The sequence below is a fragment of the Alligator mississippiensis genome, chromosome 4, assembly GCF_030867095.1.
Source record: "Alligator mississippiensis isolate rAllMis1 chromosome 4, rAllMis1, whole genome shotgun sequence".
Classification (NCBI taxonomy): Eukaryota; Metazoa; Chordata; order Crocodylia; family Alligatoridae; genus Alligator; species Alligator mississippiensis.
This window is the reverse complement of record NC_081827.1, coordinates 206,922,976-206,940,771: the sequence shown is the minus strand read 5'-3', so window position 1 is coordinate 206,940,771 and position 17,796 is coordinate 206,922,976. Positions and strand designations below refer to the sequence as shown.

Sequence of the window (17,796 nt, the reverse complement as noted above, 5' to 3'; positions counted from 1 at the left end):
GGGATTAGTAGCTGGCCGTTTATGAGTGTGATTAAGAACTACAACAAAATAGAACAATAGAATAAAAAGCTGGATGATTTGAGATTTGCAGCTAGTAAAGTGAGCAAAACGTTGGATTGCATCCATAGATGCTTCTCAAGTAAATCCTGGGACGTCATTCTCCCTTGTACTCAGCTTTAGTGAGGCTGCAGCTGGAGTATTGCGTCCAGTTTTGGGCTCCACGATTCAAAAAGGATGTGGAGAAGGTTGAGAGATTCCAGAGAAGAGCCACGCGCATGATCAGAGATCAGAAAAACAGACCTTACGATAACAGGCTGAGAGCTATGGGGCTCCTTAGCCTGGAAAAGCGCAGGCTCAGGGGTGATCTGATGGCCACCTATAAGTTTATCAGGGGTATTCACCAGGATCTGGGGGAATGATTGTTCACCAGAGCGCCCCAAGGGATGACACGGTCGAACGGTTATAAACTCCAGCAAGACTATTTCAGGCTGGACATAAGGAAGAATTTCTTTACTGTCCAAGTCCCCAAGGTCTGGAATAGCCTGCCATCGGAGGTGGTTCAAGCACCCATATTGAACGCCTTCAAGAGAAATTTGGATGCTTATCTTGCTGGGATCCTATGACCCCAGCTTACTTCCTGTCCCTTGGGCAGGGGGCTGGACTCAATCTTCTGAGGTCCCTTCCAGCCCTAATGTCTATGAAATCTATGAAATTTGTTTCTAATTTAATAGCTTTGATCTTAAATACAAACCTCCAGAGCATTTTCAAAAAACACTGCAGTAATTTTCAGAAGTTTCCTTCGCTTCTCCAGCACAATGACGAGGGCATCCCAGGCATCCCCAAGAGTCTCTGCCATAGCATCATACACCTGGCTTTGCTCTTTGTTCTCCTCTGCTGTCTTGTCTGCTTCACGTAAAAGATCCCATACTTGGTCTTCCAAAGACTGAACAAGGAAAAAAAAATATAAAGAAATCTATCACTTCTGAGCAGAATTCAATGCAGCATGATTTTGGCCTAAAGATATTAGAGGTAGACCTTATGAATTTCGCACAACTTTTCTATTAATGCTATACTTTCAAAATCAAGTACTGTAGTAATAACAACAGGCAAATGGCCATGCCATTAATGAAACTTACCTCTTTGAATTTGCTTCTGTACTCAAATATAGAATCTCACACATGAGGCATTAGTGAAAAACAATGTTCAGGGTATCTATTGCTCACCTTTAAAATGTAAGTTCAAATATGTTTTCAGTTACTTGGATATTAATCTTTTTGGAACCTGGTGCATGCTTATATATTTTAAATTTTCATTTATTAGGTCATCATAATGCCATTGCTTCCTTTGCTGTGTTGAGAGGAAAGTACATAATTAATAAAAAAAACCAGAAGGTATGTTATTCAACATAAATGGAATTTATTGCCAACTTCTATAGAATCAAGGGGTGATTACATTCAATACACACACATATTTTGTAGAGAAGCTCATTGAACATGTGCAACATTTTCCAGTTCTACTTGCCACATTGTTTAGGATGAACCACAGAACTACATTGTTCAGGTGATCACAAGAATGGGTCCAGTGTGTGTTTTCCTTTAGTGTTTTTGCCAGGAAAAAGAGAACATATGGCAATTTGCATCTCATGTTAAAAACTGCAGAGTGTCTAAAGAATTGATTAATGTTTGTACTATGCATGTTTTTTCATCTTGGGTCTTTATCATGAAAATGGATTAATAAAGTGCCAAATTTCTGCTGTTATTACAGGTGTTACCACAAGAATGTATAATGAGAAAGGAAATCTATATTAGGCAAATTAATATCTATGATAACTCATCCTCATGACACAGACTCTAATAAGAATAGAAGATAGGAAAACTTGAAATCCTCATGACAGAGACCAAACTGAGAATAGGAAATAATAGAAAACTAATTCATTACTGTGCTAAGCACAGGACCATAATCTCCAGGTTCTCCCTAGATACCACCCACATACTCTTTGTGAAGATGAGAACCAGGCATTCATTTATTCTCCCTACAAGCAGTACTTTGGGAAACACTGTATACACAGTATAACTCTTATTCCTTAATAAAAAATTAAAATAAAGAATTTTAGTCTATTTTAGTATAAGGTAAGATAAAGAAAAGGTCAGTAATTTTTACTTGGGATCTAAAAAATGAACTATTCATAATCTGATATTGCAAGAAAATAATTAATCGGCATAGGAACAAATCCAAAAAACATTCTTTGAAACCAATATTGAAATATTTAGTTACTAGTTTATGTTCTTTTCTCAAATATGTGCTAGTTTCAGTGATAAATCCATTTTAAAGTACATAATGATTGTATAAAAAGTATTTTCTTCCAATTTCATCTATTGAATAGTAGAAAAGGACTGGGAGCATTCTAGTCCTAGGGCAGTCCTATGTTATACCTAGACCATACTAAGGGCACTTAAAATGCAAGCATCCACACATGAAAGTTCATTAACTCATACTAAGTGTCCTCTGAGCATCATAAAGTTACGCCACAGTAGGTGAGAGTTAACTCTGGCCCATGCTGCCTAGGTTATGTTAGGATAACTTCAGTCTGCTCCGCAGAGATAAAATGAGCAAAATGCAGTCCTCCAGCATCCCAGAATGCACTGGTCTCCCTCCCCCAACTCCCTCCCTCTGAGCCGGGATACAGCTCAGATGCCCTGGCTCCTACTTGGCAGCCCTCTAGTGGCAAGCCAGAGCTGTGCAGGCAAGAAACAGTATTAATACTTCGTGTGCAACTTCCCACAGCACATTCTAAATTTAACACCACTTAATATTGCACAAATTTAGTATAATCTAAATGTAATGTGTAACTTCACCTTGGCTCTGACACTGGCTTTTTCAACACCATTTAGCCAATAACCATCCTGTTTGTCCTATTTTCTGCATATAATAATAATAAAATCCAGAAACTCTTACTCTTTATTTAAGCAGAAATCCCATTGATATCCAGTTATAATTTTGTCAGGAACATCAATGCTAAACTGCTACTCTGGTATAACTCACTTGATACCATATGTATTTCTCCTTCATTAGTTTGGTGTGAAATCTGATTCAGGCCAGGCATAACAATTATAAAAGGCCTTAAGGAGTCAACATCTTATTTTAATATCTAACATCTTTATTGTAATATTACATAGTCACTTACCTCACTGAAGTTTGGGGGGAACAATAATTAGTTAACGTTTGTAAAAAATGTGTAATGCAGTATGCATAAGCGCTATTATTTGTAGTACTAATAAAGGGGAATAATGGTTTTTACACTACAGACATTATAGGGCTATATGATTAAATAAAATTTAAAAACCAGCTTAATCAAAACAATGTTAATGGTCTGGCTTGATGAGCCATTACTAAGCTCGTGCGAGTTTTAAGAGAAAATTCATCTTACAAGGCAATCACCAGAGTAATCTCTCAAAACTGCTTTCTTTGTTTTTCTTTTACTGGCTTGCACCATTTCCTACATTATTTTCATAGTGACACAGCTATATAAATAATGTTGTCTATGAAGTTTGAACCTGCTAAAGCACACATACACAGAAACATTCTAATGCTTCAGTGCTGTATTCAACTTAAAATATAAACTGTCTTCCCTGTGTGAACCCCAGAATGTCACTTGTGCTCAGAAGTTTCAGGTCAATGGATAAAGAAGGTTTACATGGTCCTTAAAATCAAAAGGAACAAGAATTTCTTCATATCAGGCAGTCAGAACTGCCTAGGCTAGGGTTGAGGGCATGTCCACACAGTTTCCCTCCCAATCCCAGGCCCACTGCTGACAAAAGATGCCCCACCTATGAACTCTCACTTTGGTGCACGAGACCTCAGTAATTAGTCAGAGTATATGGGTCAGAAGAGTCCTGAGAGCATGTCCTGGGGCTGCACTCAACCTTTCTGTTTCAGGACAGTCTAAGACTCATTTTAAGTCTGCTCTGAGCTACGTGGGGGCCACTCCTGATCTACCTACTTAGCCAAATTGCTTGTCTCTGATGAGTGGGAATTAGTGGTCAGAGTTTTTGTCAGCAGTGGTCCTGTGGTCTGGAGGGAACTCTAACATCTAGCTGCTGTATTAGTGCCAGTGGAGCAGGCTTGTTGCTGGTGCTGGGGAATAGACTCCCCAGGGAAGGCCACCATTCTGGTACCAACACTGAGATAATGCCTGTGACTGATGCTCTGCTCATTTTCCCTCACCAGTTATACCAGTGTAGTAGGGATAATTGAAAATGTTCTCTCATTGAAAAATGTTTACAATGGGAAACTGGCTTTTCAACAAAATGGAAAATTTTGGTTGAAAAACTGAGCCCCTAAAGCCAAAAAAACTAATTTTGAAATTCTGCAGTGGCAATCTTCAGTTTTGCTAAGATACTTCCTACTCTTATTCTCCTCTATTGGCTGGGCTCCTTGACCAGACTGTATAGTTGGGAGAGATGTTAGGTAAGCTTTCAGGTAGAAAGTGGTATGCTTAGATTGTTTAAAATTTCTCCTAACTATACAGTTGTTCCATGTAAAATATCACCAAAATAATCCTTGCCTATGGCACATCATGGAAAATGTAGTCATGCCAGAATACCCTGAAACCTTAAGGACAGTGAGTAATGTATACTACTACTCTCCTGATGCACCAGTGCAATAGACCTACATCAAAATTTTTGGTGCTCAGTTGAAAGTTTTCTCTTGAAAAAATTCAGATGATATTTTTTTCCAAAAAGATTTCCATGGTGAAAATGACCATTGTCCTACCAGCCTGAGCATCCGCCCTTTTCTATCTCCCTGACAACAGACACAAATTGTTTTTGAGATTCACACAATTTAAAATTTCTTCACTGTCAAGTAGGGAAGAACTGAACCAGGTGCCAGGTGATACCCTGAGTAATCCACATATCATAAGTGGTCTTGATTGTGATCCTGAGAAAGTTGGTTCCAAACTGTGGTAAGGTAAGATATAATTCCTTTGGAATAAGTAAATAACCTCTGTAGGACTACATACATTTATCTGTGTTTATAAAGAGAAGGACCATGGCAAGCTACTTCAAACTGCAGGGCAGCTGTAATTCAGCCTGTTAAGTTACCTATGGGGCCCTTGGTTAGGTTAATTTCAGGTACCGTGAATCTTCATAGGAACAGAAGATTAAGCGTACCAAGGGCAAACTCACATTATTAATACAGTCACACTCCCAGTTTGTTATGTAATGCTGGAATATTGGCTGTTAAATTCATTTTGCATTATTTCATTCTAATGCTGCTAATTATGCTAATACATTTTATTCTAAATTTTGCATACTGAATACTAATGAATATATTTTTTCATGGAAGCTATTTGCCAATAGGTAAATGGTGCACTTAATTATTATGTGCTCTCTCTTTAGAGAGAATAGTTCATATATTCAATAAGTATATTTTAGTTTGCCAATTTGTTTCTAATGCCAGCTGTTCCTGTTATCATTCATTACATTTCACAGAGTTGAAGCAGAATGCAGCATTTATGTTCCTTCAAAACAACTCCAGATATTGATACTCAAGAACTATCTTAAAACCACAACAAGCTTTTTCAGAAGATGGATTTAAAGGGCTATCCCAGTAAAAATGTAATATAAAAAGAAGGCTTTTGTTATCCTGAATACGTACTCAGAGACAAATTGACTATTATCTCAGATTAGTACAAATGGTGGTAGCATGAGTATGGCGCTAAATTGCATCAATATGTAAATACTAGCAAATTGCCCATCAAGAATGATGAATGAATTTCAAATAACAAAAACAAACACATAGATTTTACTTTTTATATTTATTAAATAAATTAAATATTTATAAAAGTTAAATAAAATAGGCTGAAGATTTGAAGATACCAATCCCTTCCTGCACTTGCTCTTGTCCAGTGGGCTGGAGGTGCACCCGCCCATGCTGCTGCCTAGACTCCACCTGCATGCCTCTTTCCTGGGCAAGGGCAGCCAGGCTCCATGCCCTGCAACAGCTGCCCATCCGCCAGCACTTTCTCCGCACCACCCTCCGGTGCCTCCTCCCCTGCTTGGGACTTGGGATGCCACTGCTGCTTGCCCACTGCCTTGCACCTCTGCCCAACTCCTGTTTATCCTCAGCTGGCCCCTCCCTCTGCCCTCCTCACCATGCCGGGCTCCTGGTGCCCTCCTGGGAGGAGTTCAGTAGAAACAGCCCTGGTTCCTGACTTTTTTTCCAATTCTGAAAGTTGGAATCATCCTACATGGTCACTAAACAAATGTTAAGGTTTAGCAAAGAAAATTCTCTCAAGACACAAATGTCGTCTCCCTTAGTTTTCAAGCTATTCACATTTAAAGGGTGTTACAGACAGACAGACAGACTAAGCCCTTTACATATATAGATTTGCTAACCGTACGTGGTAGTATAACATTAAATGCCCAAAGACTTCTGCCTATAGATACACAGATAAAATATTGCCTTCCTCTTTTAGCTAACTCAGTCTGTTCAAGGCAAAAACACTTTAGGCTAGAGTTTAACTCTCAAACTATTTTATGCTTGAAAAAAAATGTGTCCAAGGAATTCATGAGCCAAGAAATAAAACATGAATAAAAAAACGATAATATTGAAGAATAAATAGGCTTATAGGTTTTATTTATTTTTGATAGTTTCCATTACTGCTAAATGAAAAAGTATGAAGAGAGCAAGGGAGGAAAAAACCAGCCAGGACAAGGTCCACTTGAAGGTCTGATTGGTGTTCGTCATTCCCTTCTTATCATTTTAAACCCATCCACCAGAAAGTAGATGATCAATCCTAAAAATGGATTGTCCATGTTGTAGTAATTTGGTTGCTCATGACACCACCTGTCAGTTTTAACAAGTCAAATCTTGTTTCTAATATCACCTTCCATGTGCCCTTATACAATGAGAAAAGATGTATAATAATTTATGAGGACTTCAACTTTTATTTTTAGTAAATTATTTTTCCTTCACAATGAAAATGACTTCATTAGACAGTGACAGAGTCACTGCATTCCAGGTCTTTAAGCAATAGGCAAATCAAGCTCAGTACCCTAATACTTAGTTGATACTAAGGCTGAGATTCTCACCCCTCACAACAGGGAGTTGTATCCAACCCAGGAATATTTATTTCAGTACAAGAATTTATGCAGAAAACTATAAAGCTGTTTCACGTGGGCATCACAGTCTCACCTGAAATACTGTTCCAAAAACTATTCAAAAGGTAGCATGTTTCTCTACTATTTTGGTAAAAATGGTTTCTTTTCACAAAATTATATTTAACTCTGCTTTTAAATGCACATTATGTTTTGGCACATAGAAGCTACATCTCTGTAACAAAATACCATTTAGCATACTGAGATATTTACCTAATGCTTTTTTTAGCATAGAATTATCTCATTTGTGCAGAATTACAGATAATATGAGGTCACACTTCTACAGCTAAGGGTGGCTGTATGGTAACAAGGGATATATTGTAGTGTAAGAGATGAAGAGAGAAAAGAATACATTACACCAGCAGTGGGTAATTGCCTGGGCCTGTGGGCCACAAAAGGAGTTTTGGTGATCCTGGCCCTGGCCCTGGACACAGCTTCCTGCCTGCCCCATACCGTCCTTCTGGCTGCATATCCTGCCCATGTGGGTCCCGACCGGTTTCCATTGAGACCTCAGGATCATGAAGCAGTGACAACATGGGGCTATGGCCTGAGGCTGAAGCTATGATCAGTTCCCCATATGCCTCTGCCCACAGAACTGGTGCCTGTTGCAGGGGCATGTGGGCAGCGGATCACAAGTCTGTCCCAGCCCTGGTCGCACACTGTCACTGCCTCATGATCCCCGCCTGTGATCCAGTCCTTGCCCACTCATCCTGCTCCCGAACACAGCTCCCCACCCTCCTACACCCCCATCCCATCTGGCTCGTTGCATGACCTGCCCACACGGGTCCCAAACCTAGCCATGAGTGCAGGTCAGACTTGCTGGGTTGCCTGGGCTGAGGGGCCAGGTTCATTGGCAGCGGCTGCTGGGAGGAACTGCTGCCAGCAGAGCTGCTGGGAAGTGAATTGGATCAGTGTACCACCTCAGCCCTGCTGCATGCGCTGGGGTGGCCGGAGCAGCCACACACATCATGGCCCAGGCTGCCCCCTGTCTGGACTGGTTGGGACTGAGGGATCCCACTGCAGGCCAGACAAAATCCTTTGGTGGGCCAGATCAGGGTATTTTGCCTACCTCCGCATTAAACCTTAAGGTATTTGCAATATTTCTAAATTCTAGATGATTTAGAGCTCTAAGAAGTTGCATGAATTGTATGGATCTGATATCCAAAATATGATATTACTGTTTTGTTCAATGTATAGACCACTGAACTCCTCGGATCATATCCCCTCTCAGGCTAGTTTATGTAGCAGTCAGAGGAGAAAAGTTTGTTCTGAAATGGACTGATCAGTTCTAAGGAAGGTCATCCAGATTTGCTCCACGATCAGTTTTGGATACATTGGCCACATCTACATGAGAAACTGACTGTGCAATTGTTACTGCACAGTCATTTAGTACTTGCATACACAAGTACTAAATGACTGTGCAGTAACCAGAGCTACTGTGCAGTATCATCACCGAATGGCTTTTTTGTGGTGCTGACTGCACAGTAGCTTGTTACTACTGCACAGTAGTGTCACATCACACTTTGTGCCATGTGACACCACTGAACAGTAGTAACGAGCTACTGTGCAGTCAGTGTCCCATGTAGATGTGGCCACTCAGTACATAAGTCAGACACTGTGAAGCTCCTTCCTTCCTTCCTTTCTTCCTTCCTTCCTAAAAAAAAAAGCTCATTCCATGTAAGGCAGTCACGTTTTCAACTACTTCTGATACCATGCCATGTTTGGGTTCAGTTCACTGAAGCAGGAGTCACCTTTAAAAAGAGGCTTCTTTATTCCTGCTAACAGCACACACACACACAAAGAGCCATCTGACTCTCCTCTTAGTTCTGTCTCTAACTCCACCTCTTTTAAAGATATATAATCACACACGTAGTAGAGAGTAAAACAAAGTTGAGGGACACCGGGCTTATAAAAGCTAATCCAGGTAATGAGATAAGAATCTGTAGTCTTGACTTGGTCCATACTTAACACAACCCAGTGTTATGTGGATGTTTTTGTGTTCCACAATATCCTGTTCAAGTTTATTTTTTAAGTTTTGTTGTCCAAGAACAGCTACTCTGATGGAATGTCCAGGGAGAGTAAAGTGTTCTGCCACAGATTTGTCTGTCTTTCTGGTATCAATATTAGATCATTTTAAAACATAAGTTATCTTTAAAAACTTATGGCGATCTGGGGAGATCCCAGATGATTGGAAAAGGGCAAATAGTGTCTATCTTTAAGAAAGGAAAGGAGGAGGATCCAGATAGTTATAGACCAGTCAACCTTACCTCAGCCCCTGGAAAAATCATGGAGCAGATCCTCAAGGAATTCATTTCTAAGCACTTGGAGGAAAAGAAAGTGATTAGGAATAGTCAGCGTGGATTCACCAAAGGCATATCATGCCTGACCAACCTGATTGCCTTCTATGATGATATGAATGGCTCTGTGGATGTGAGGAAAGCAGTGGACATGATATACCATAACTTTAGCAACACTTTTGATATGGTTTCCCACAGCATTCTTGTAAGCAAGTTAAGGAAGTATGGGTTGGATAAATGGACTATAAGTTGGGTAAGAAGCTGGCTGGATCATTGGGCTCAACAGATAATGATCAATGGCTAGAGGTCTTGCTGGCAGCCAGAATCAAATGAGGTACTCCAGGGGTCAGTCCCGGGACAAGTTTTATTCAATATCTTCATAATGATCTGGACAATGGGATGGATTGCACCCTCAGCAAGTTTGTGGATGACACCAACCTGGGACAGGGGGTGAGGAGGAGGGGGGAGTAGTAGATACCACTGGATGGTACGGTTAGGGTTCAGAATGACATAGACAAATTGGAATATTGGGCCAAAAGAGACCTCATGAGGTTCAACAAGGACAAGTGCAAAGACCTGCACTTAGGATGGAAGAATCCTATGCACCGCTACAGGCTTGGGACCAAGTGGCTAAGCAGCAGCTCTGCAGAAAAGGACCTGGGGGTTACAGTGGACAAGATGGACATGAGAAAACAGTGTGCCTTTGTTGCCAAGAAGGTTAATAGCATATTGGACTGCATTAGTAGGAGTATTGCCTGCAGATCGAGGGAAGTAATTATTCCCATCTATTCTGTACTGGTGAGGCCACATCTGGAGTACTGTGTCCAGTTTTAGACCCCCCACTACAGAAAGGTTGTGAACAAGTTGGAGAGAGACTAGCAGAGAGCAACAAAAATGGTGAGGGGGCTGGGGCACATGACTTCTGAAAAGAGGCTGAGGGAACTGGGCTTATTTAGTCTGCAGAAGAGAATAGTGAGTGGGGATTTGATATCAAACTTTAACTACCAGAAGGGTGGTTACTAAGAGGATGGTTCTCAGTAGTGGCAGATGACAGAACAAGCAGCAATGGTCTCAAGTTGCAGCAAGGGAATTATAGGTTGGCTATTAGGAAAAACCTTCTCACTAGGAGGGTGGTGAAGCACTGGAATGGGTTACCTAGAAAGGTGGTGGAATCTCCATCCTTGCAGGTTTTTAAGGCCTGGCTTGACAAAGCCCTGGCTGGAACGATTTATTTGGGAATGGTCCTGCTTTGGTTGGGAGGTTGGACTAGATGACCTCCTAGGCCCCCTTCCAACCCTAATTTTCTATGATTTTCTATGATTCTATGATCAGTGTTCATTCACTCTTACATGTAGGGATTGCCCCAGCTGTCCAGTGTGGACAGCAGAGGGGCATTATAAGCAGATGATGGCATATCTGACACTGGTAGCAGTGCAAGTAAACGAATCTTGGATGTCATACTCATAATTTATGTTATTTGGTCCAGTGATGATGTGGTTTGTGTTGACAAGGGGGGCACAGCTGGCATTGGGGCCTGGAACAAGGTCTGGTACTTTGGTGAGAAGAGGAGTTAGGTAGTCTTGCAGCCCTAAGAACCAGGGGGTATCTGGTTCTCCTCTGAAACAGAGAGAGAGCAAACAGCAGGATCAATGTTGCCTTGAAGTGTGTTTAGGTTTTCTCCAAATGAGAACCTATTTATTCCCTCCAACTGGGGACCTATTCATTTCCCCCAACCAGGAACCTATTCATTTCCTCTAATTGAGGACCTAGTTTATTCTTTAATAAATCAGCTATATTGAACATTATAAAGTACTAACTCCAAACATGCAAATAGATATAATCTTAGCAGTTTCAATAATCTTAGCAAGATAAAATCTTAGAAAGCAAGTAATTGTATAATACTAGTTCTAACTTGGGAGCTGGCCAGACTTCCAGAGTGGGCAAGATTCCTTGAAGGCAAAGGAGAGGTCTTCATTCCTCAGGCATTGTTGGGGTGAGGGGAAAGGAAGAGGAGGAGGGGACAGGAAGGAAAAGGGGAGGAGAAAGCGCGAGAGAGAGGAAGGGAAAAGTGGGGTAATATTTATAGTCCCTTAATCGCATAGCTCCCAATTAGGTCAACTTGGGGTTTGTCTTCACTTTATTGTTCTTTTTCTCTTCTTCTTGGTACCAGATATTTGTTCCAGATATGGGTGGAATGCACCATAACAATTCCTTTTATCCATAACAAGTGTTTTTATCATCAGACTCTTGCAGAAAAACACACTGCATCAGACCCTTTTCTCTATAGAGAGCAGGTCATACAATTGCATTATTCCATTAATGTACTCTTAGCCTACTTATGACAAGGGTGCTCTAGGCCTGGCAGGCCTAAGGGACCATTTCAGTCTTGTCAAGCATCAAAAAGCTGGACTGTCTCCACAGGGTGTTGCTAGAGAGATGTTGCTTAAGTCCAGGGGGCCACTATCTCAACCACACAGTTGGTCCAGTAAAAGATATCACCCACAAAATCCTTTCCTTTCATGTATTTCATGAACCATCATGGCTGCAACACCACTCTACCACTACCATGATCAATATACTTATTGGGTGCATCCAGATGAGTGCGCATGTGCCTTTTGCCACATCTCAAACCCCTTTGAGACAGGGCAAGAGACATGTGTGGGAACAAAAAAATGTTCCCCATGCTGCAAGTTTGCAGTGCGGGGAAAAAATTAGACCCCTGGATATCCCTGAGACCTCCGGGCCGCGCCTTGAGGCAACCGGAGGCTGGGTCCTCCACGGAGACGCTCTGCCTGCCAGGCCGCGTGTTCAGCACCAGAGCTCCAGTGCTTGTAAGGGGTCGGGGGGGGGCTGAAGGAGGGGGGAGGGGACCATGGGGGTGTACCCCCACCAGCCCTGCCCTCTCCCCCAGCCCCCCGATCCCTGCCCTTCCCAACCCCACCCCCCGCCAGCCCCCCGACCCCCCAATTACTTCTCTGCCCAACCCCACCCCCTGCCAGCCCTTCTGACCCCCCCGATCACTTTTCTTCCTGGCCCCTCCCCCCATCAGCACTCCCCACCCCCCAATCACTTCCCTGGCTGGCCCCTTGCCCAGCCTTCCCCCCCCTCAATCCCCCCAATAACTTCTGTGGCCCCCAAATCACTTTTCTGCCCATCCCCTCCCTCTGCCAGCCCTCCCGTCCCCCCGATCATTTCCCTGGCTGGCCCCTGCCCCCGATCACTTCCCTGCCCAGCCCTACCCCCTGCCAGCTCCCCAGACCCCCCCAAACCCTGCCTTGCCTGGCCCCATCCCCTCCCAGTTCCCCAACTCCCACCCCCCGATCCCTGCCCCAGCATCCTCATAGTTTAAAAAAACCAAAAAAACCAAACCCTGGCACTTCCTGGCAGCTCCAACTGCTGTCTGGCTGCCTGGGGCCCCGCCTGCACAGTGTGGGGCAGAGGAACAGCCCCAGTGGCCCCAACCCAGGCCCTCCTGCTCCCTGCTGCCCTGTGCTGCCCAGGGGCACCCTGCCAGGAGGCCCTGGAGCCCCCCACCCATGCTTCTAAGGTAAGTAGAAGCTTTTTTCCCCCTTTTTTTTTCCTGTTTTTTCTGTTGGTTTTTTTTTTAAAGTGATGTTGCCTGGAGTTGTGAGGGTAGCCATAGGGGCCTGGGGGTGCAAGTGGGGGGTGAGGCTGGGTGAGGCAGCCACTGGCAGGGCTGCAGCAGCTGGTGGGGGATGGGACCAGGTGGGGCAGCAATCGGGAGGCTGGAGTGGGGCAGGTGGGCCTTGCAGGGGGGCTGGTAGTCCCTGCAGGGGCCATTTGGCCCCTGTTGTGGGGCCATACCCCTTGTGTGGGGACCGAATCCTGTGCTGGGGGCCAAACCCCCTGTTGTGGGGATGTAGCCCTTGTGTGGGGACTGAATCCCCTGTTGGGGAGCTGAACCCCCTGTTGGGACCGAATCCCGTGCTGGGGGCCAAAACCCCTGTTGGGGGGATGTAGCCCTTGTGTGGGGACTGAACCCCCTGTTGGTGGGATGTAACCCTTGTGTGGGGACCGAACTCCCTGTTGGGGGGCCAAACTGTTGTTGGGGGGCTGTAGCCCTTGTGTGGGGACTGTACCCCCTATTGGGGGCCTGTAACCCCTGTGTGGGGGCTATAGCCCCTGTGGGAGGGCAGCAAAATATATATTCATGAATTCATGAAACATGTATTTAGAGTTCACTTCAGTATTATGATGAGACATGCTTTAACACTGTAGATATATAAATAAAATACTGTCCAACTGATCGCTGTCTCTGTCTCACTCTCTCTCTTTATAGTGGTCTTTTGTTTTACTTGTGGAGGAACATGGACTTTGGGATTTTTTTTTATCAGGGATTTTTTCAGTTTTCCAATAGGGAACACTAGAATTCCTGCTAGGACCTTCCCTGCTCAGAGCTGGCACCTTGGACCCAGCTGGCTGTGGCTGACATCCTGGCCAGATGGGGCCAGGAGTACATGCTTTGACAGTTCAAAGCAGGCCACCACACCCAGAACATCTTTCAGGTGATAGCTGCCCAGATGGCCATGCAGGGGGCACACGTGGCAGTAGTGCCACACAGAGGCCAACCCTGCAGCCACAGTCCACTGGCAGCTGGCTCAGAAGGGCAGATGCCTCTACTGGCTGTGCAGTCCCCATCCGGGTCTGGCATGTGCACAGCAGGTCACAGCCAGGCAGCAGGCCCGACTGCCAGACCCCTGCAGTGGGTAGAGGGTGCAGGGAACTCTTTGGGCTGCTTCAGCAGTCCAGCTGGCACAAAAGGTAGTGTTCCCAGGTACCAATTGGCTGGGCCCCAAAAGCTCCTGAGAGCTAGTAGCCCTGAGCCACTTGCCAGGGCAGCTTTTTATACTGCTGGCCCGAGCTCTAGCTCCCCGTGCCTGCAGATCCAGGAGGAGCCAGGCAGGGTTATTTTGCCTGAAGTGGCACAATTTGCTTCACAGCAAAGTGCATGTTCAAGCACGTGCACTGAGGCAAAAAGCCCCGGCTCAAATTTGCACCACTTCTATTTTTAGCTGCTGCAAGCACACATGCTTGCATGTGTGGACACGCCCATTATGACTTAATTATGCTGTAATTAAATTAGTAGGATTTTTTTTTTTGTTACTGAATTCAATGTGAATAGGATAAGTAATACTTTGTACTAAAGTAGTACAATAAGCAGTTTTCCAGATTAGGTAAAAAGGCCTCACTCTAGCTGACAACAGTTCTATGCTAATTTTCACAATTTAGGAGCTGTTTTTCACATAACACTACTAACAGAAATGAAGACAAGTTCTTTTCTGCTCCCAAAGTGGAGGGAGCTGCTTTGATCGAACCTTTCTACAGCATGTTTAAGATATATTTCAAACATAACAAAGCACCACTTCAGTAAAAAGGTAATGTCTAGTGTGTTTTTTAAATGTACACGTGGATTGTTTCAGAATTCTATTATAGTACAACAAATAGTAACCTTATCTTTGGTATATCACAACAGCCTATTTGAGTTACCTGAGTGTAGCTCAAGCTACTATTTCATAAAGGCAATTCTCGCACATTTGGGTATGTGTCAGAGTCGCACACATTAGAGCAGTATTTCACAGTTTCATCTAAATATTTGAAGAGTTTTTCCTACAATAAAAAATGCTTAATAAGTTATACTTGATCCATATTGAACAATAAAAATAGACTTATCAGTTTTACTTTAATTGTGTTGTACTTTCAGTTTATGGGTGTGCTGTCACTTTGTGTGTGTAACACTCATGATATGTACAGACATTTACTCTCCCAGGATAAACTCTCCAGGGAGAAAAAGCCTGAACATCTGTATGTTTATACTTTCTCCTGGGACAGCACTAACTCTCCTGGGAGAAACTGAGTGTCTGTAAGTGGCCTCAGTGTGTAACTTTACTCTGGGTCTAACTTGCAGTATTTTCAGAGGGCCCAGACTAAAGGATTAAGCAGAACAAGCTACTTTTAGAAATAGTTACTGTAGGATAATGTTGAGTCAATGTACAGGAGGCATGAAGTACTGCTGCTTTGCAGTATCTATTCTGTGGATTACTATATATTTTAAGTATGCAGTATGTACAGGCACTTTCCTAATGCACATGAGGATGGTCTCTATACTGTGAAGCTCATTAAGTAATATTTTATAGCATGCTAAGTCTCTAAGACTTGCAGTCCAGAATCTTTTATGAGCACTAAGTTCACTGAAATAATATTAAAGAATTAAAAGAAAGTGAGAGATGGAAAGAACAGCCCTTCTGAGTTCTTGTGATCATGCACAGAAATCTTCATTTTGGCACGTTGCTACTTGTCAGATGAAAATTAATGGTTTCAGTTTCAGTTCCCATTTGTGAGATGTTTAATAAAGCTGTATCTCTGCCTCCCTAGTATTTACTCTCCAGAATTTTGGATGAAATTAATGCTTAATATTGCATGCAAATCCCCCCTGCTGTGTGACAGGACTACAGCAAACATCCAGTCAAACAGCTTCTCAGTATAGAGGATACTCTTTCTCAGCTTAACTCCTCTGTCTGAACTGTATGCCTGATTTCTAGGTAGGGTAAATGCCCTGTAATATTTAACCATTTTTTTTATCTGCCTCAAATAACGCTGTTTAAGGCAATGATGTACTGTGCCCACGTTGTAAGCAACTGTGTTTAAAAACTGTATGCGACTTCATATATCCTCCTATAGAACATCTACCAGTAATCTATCCACCCCACCAGGAAAATTTTGATTTCTAGCTGCCTAACAAATACAAGCTGCTGCACCTGCATGTCGGATAAGTGCAGCTCCATGTCAACCACTTGCAGTGCACAACAGGCAGAGACCATTTGCTTGACTAATGGTGGTTAGGAAGCGAGACAGAGAAAAAGTACATATTCCATAGCATACTTATTACGCCTGTTTTCTTCCTACAGATTCTTAATTTTTTTCTATGTCTGTTGCCAGATTCACTGAAGGTAGTGCACAGAAGTGTAAAATTCTCTTTATCCCTTGTACCCAACAAAGGGAATTCAACCCCTAAGATAGAAGACCTTTCTATCATCCTCCCTCAGGTATTTTAATGGTAGTAGTGAGAGAAGCTTTAAAGCTTTGGCTACGCTGTACAGGAAACCTGCTGGTAGAGCCTGCTAAGGAAATATTATGAATCAGAACATCCCTCGTTTGCCACTTTTTTGCCATTGCAGCCCTCTCTCAGACTTCCTGCATTGGGGACCTGTGTCTGAGGTTATTCTGAAGTACCTCATCCCAAGTGCTTTTTACACCTCCATGCTAACTTGGAGAGGTGTTACACATACAACTTAACATTTACTAAGTGCAGTTAAAAGACGAACAAATTAGCTTCATAGTATGTGCTAAGTGCCATCATGGCATTGCAAAACTGCTCCCTTTCAGGCAAAGACTATGTTGGGATCATTTCAAATAATACATTTCCTGACAAGTACAAACTTTAATGTGTCACAACATATCAGTGATTTGCAACCCTTGCAAGTGAATGAGTGAATCCACCTTCAATCACTCTGCATTGCAGATAAGTCAAATTGTAGGTTTGACACAGTTATTTGGGGGCAGGATGGTGGCAGGGTGGGGGGTGGATTCAGTATTTGAAACTGAGAATGACTGGAAAACATTAAAATATTTTTACATACTTGCATGCTCCTCTACAAAAAAACCCAGGGTCTCTGTCAGTTGCCAAGCCGGTCCTGTATGCCAGCACTTACCCATCAGCTTCTGTATTACAGGACTAATTAATCCTTAAATTAATCATTAAAAGAGGCAATTAGTGGCTTTACCATTGTGTGCAAGTCAAGAAACAATGTAGCTGGAGGTAAGGTTGCTCATCATTTAAAACCAAATATTGAGGTGTTTTCAAGTATCTTTTTTAAAGCTATATTGCAATAACAATCAGTTTGAGAACACTTGTGAATAGCAGAAAGAATACTGTTTGTGGGAGGGGTGGGAATTGGAGACCAGTTGTTAAATGCTAGCAGTACATTTGACAAATAAATTCTCTTTCCTTAATAGCTATTCCAATATTACTAGTTAAAGAGGGTCTGGTGAGGTGAGTGCTAACAGAAGGGAATGTTATACATTTCCTTTTCATTGAGGCATATAATGATCCCCTGCACGGCAATTTTCTGAAAGTGGTAGCATTCATTACTTATCCAGCATGAGGTTTTCCCCTATCATTTGAATTGGGAATTAAAGGAATACTTGATATTGATGGTTCTGTAATAACATCTTGCATTGTTTAATTACTAGTTGAAAGAGCTGGCATGATTTAAAAATGACAAGTAAAAATGACAAAGCAAAGTATTTCCAAAATGTCT

General features: G+C 42.7%; 1 protein-coding gene across 1 annotated transcript in view; it reads right to left on the bottom strand.

Moving 5' to 3' along the window:
• The window catches only part of CCDC141 (coiled-coil domain containing 141), a 178,219-nt gene that overhangs the window by 134,985 nt on the left and 25,438 nt on the right, over positions 1-17,796 (bottom strand). The window contains exon 3 of the mRNA XM_059727244.1: positions 752-943. Within this exon, the coding sequence (XP_059583227.1) occupies positions 752-943 (192 nt within the window). The remainder of the gene's footprint in view (positions 1-751; positions 944-17,796) is intronic.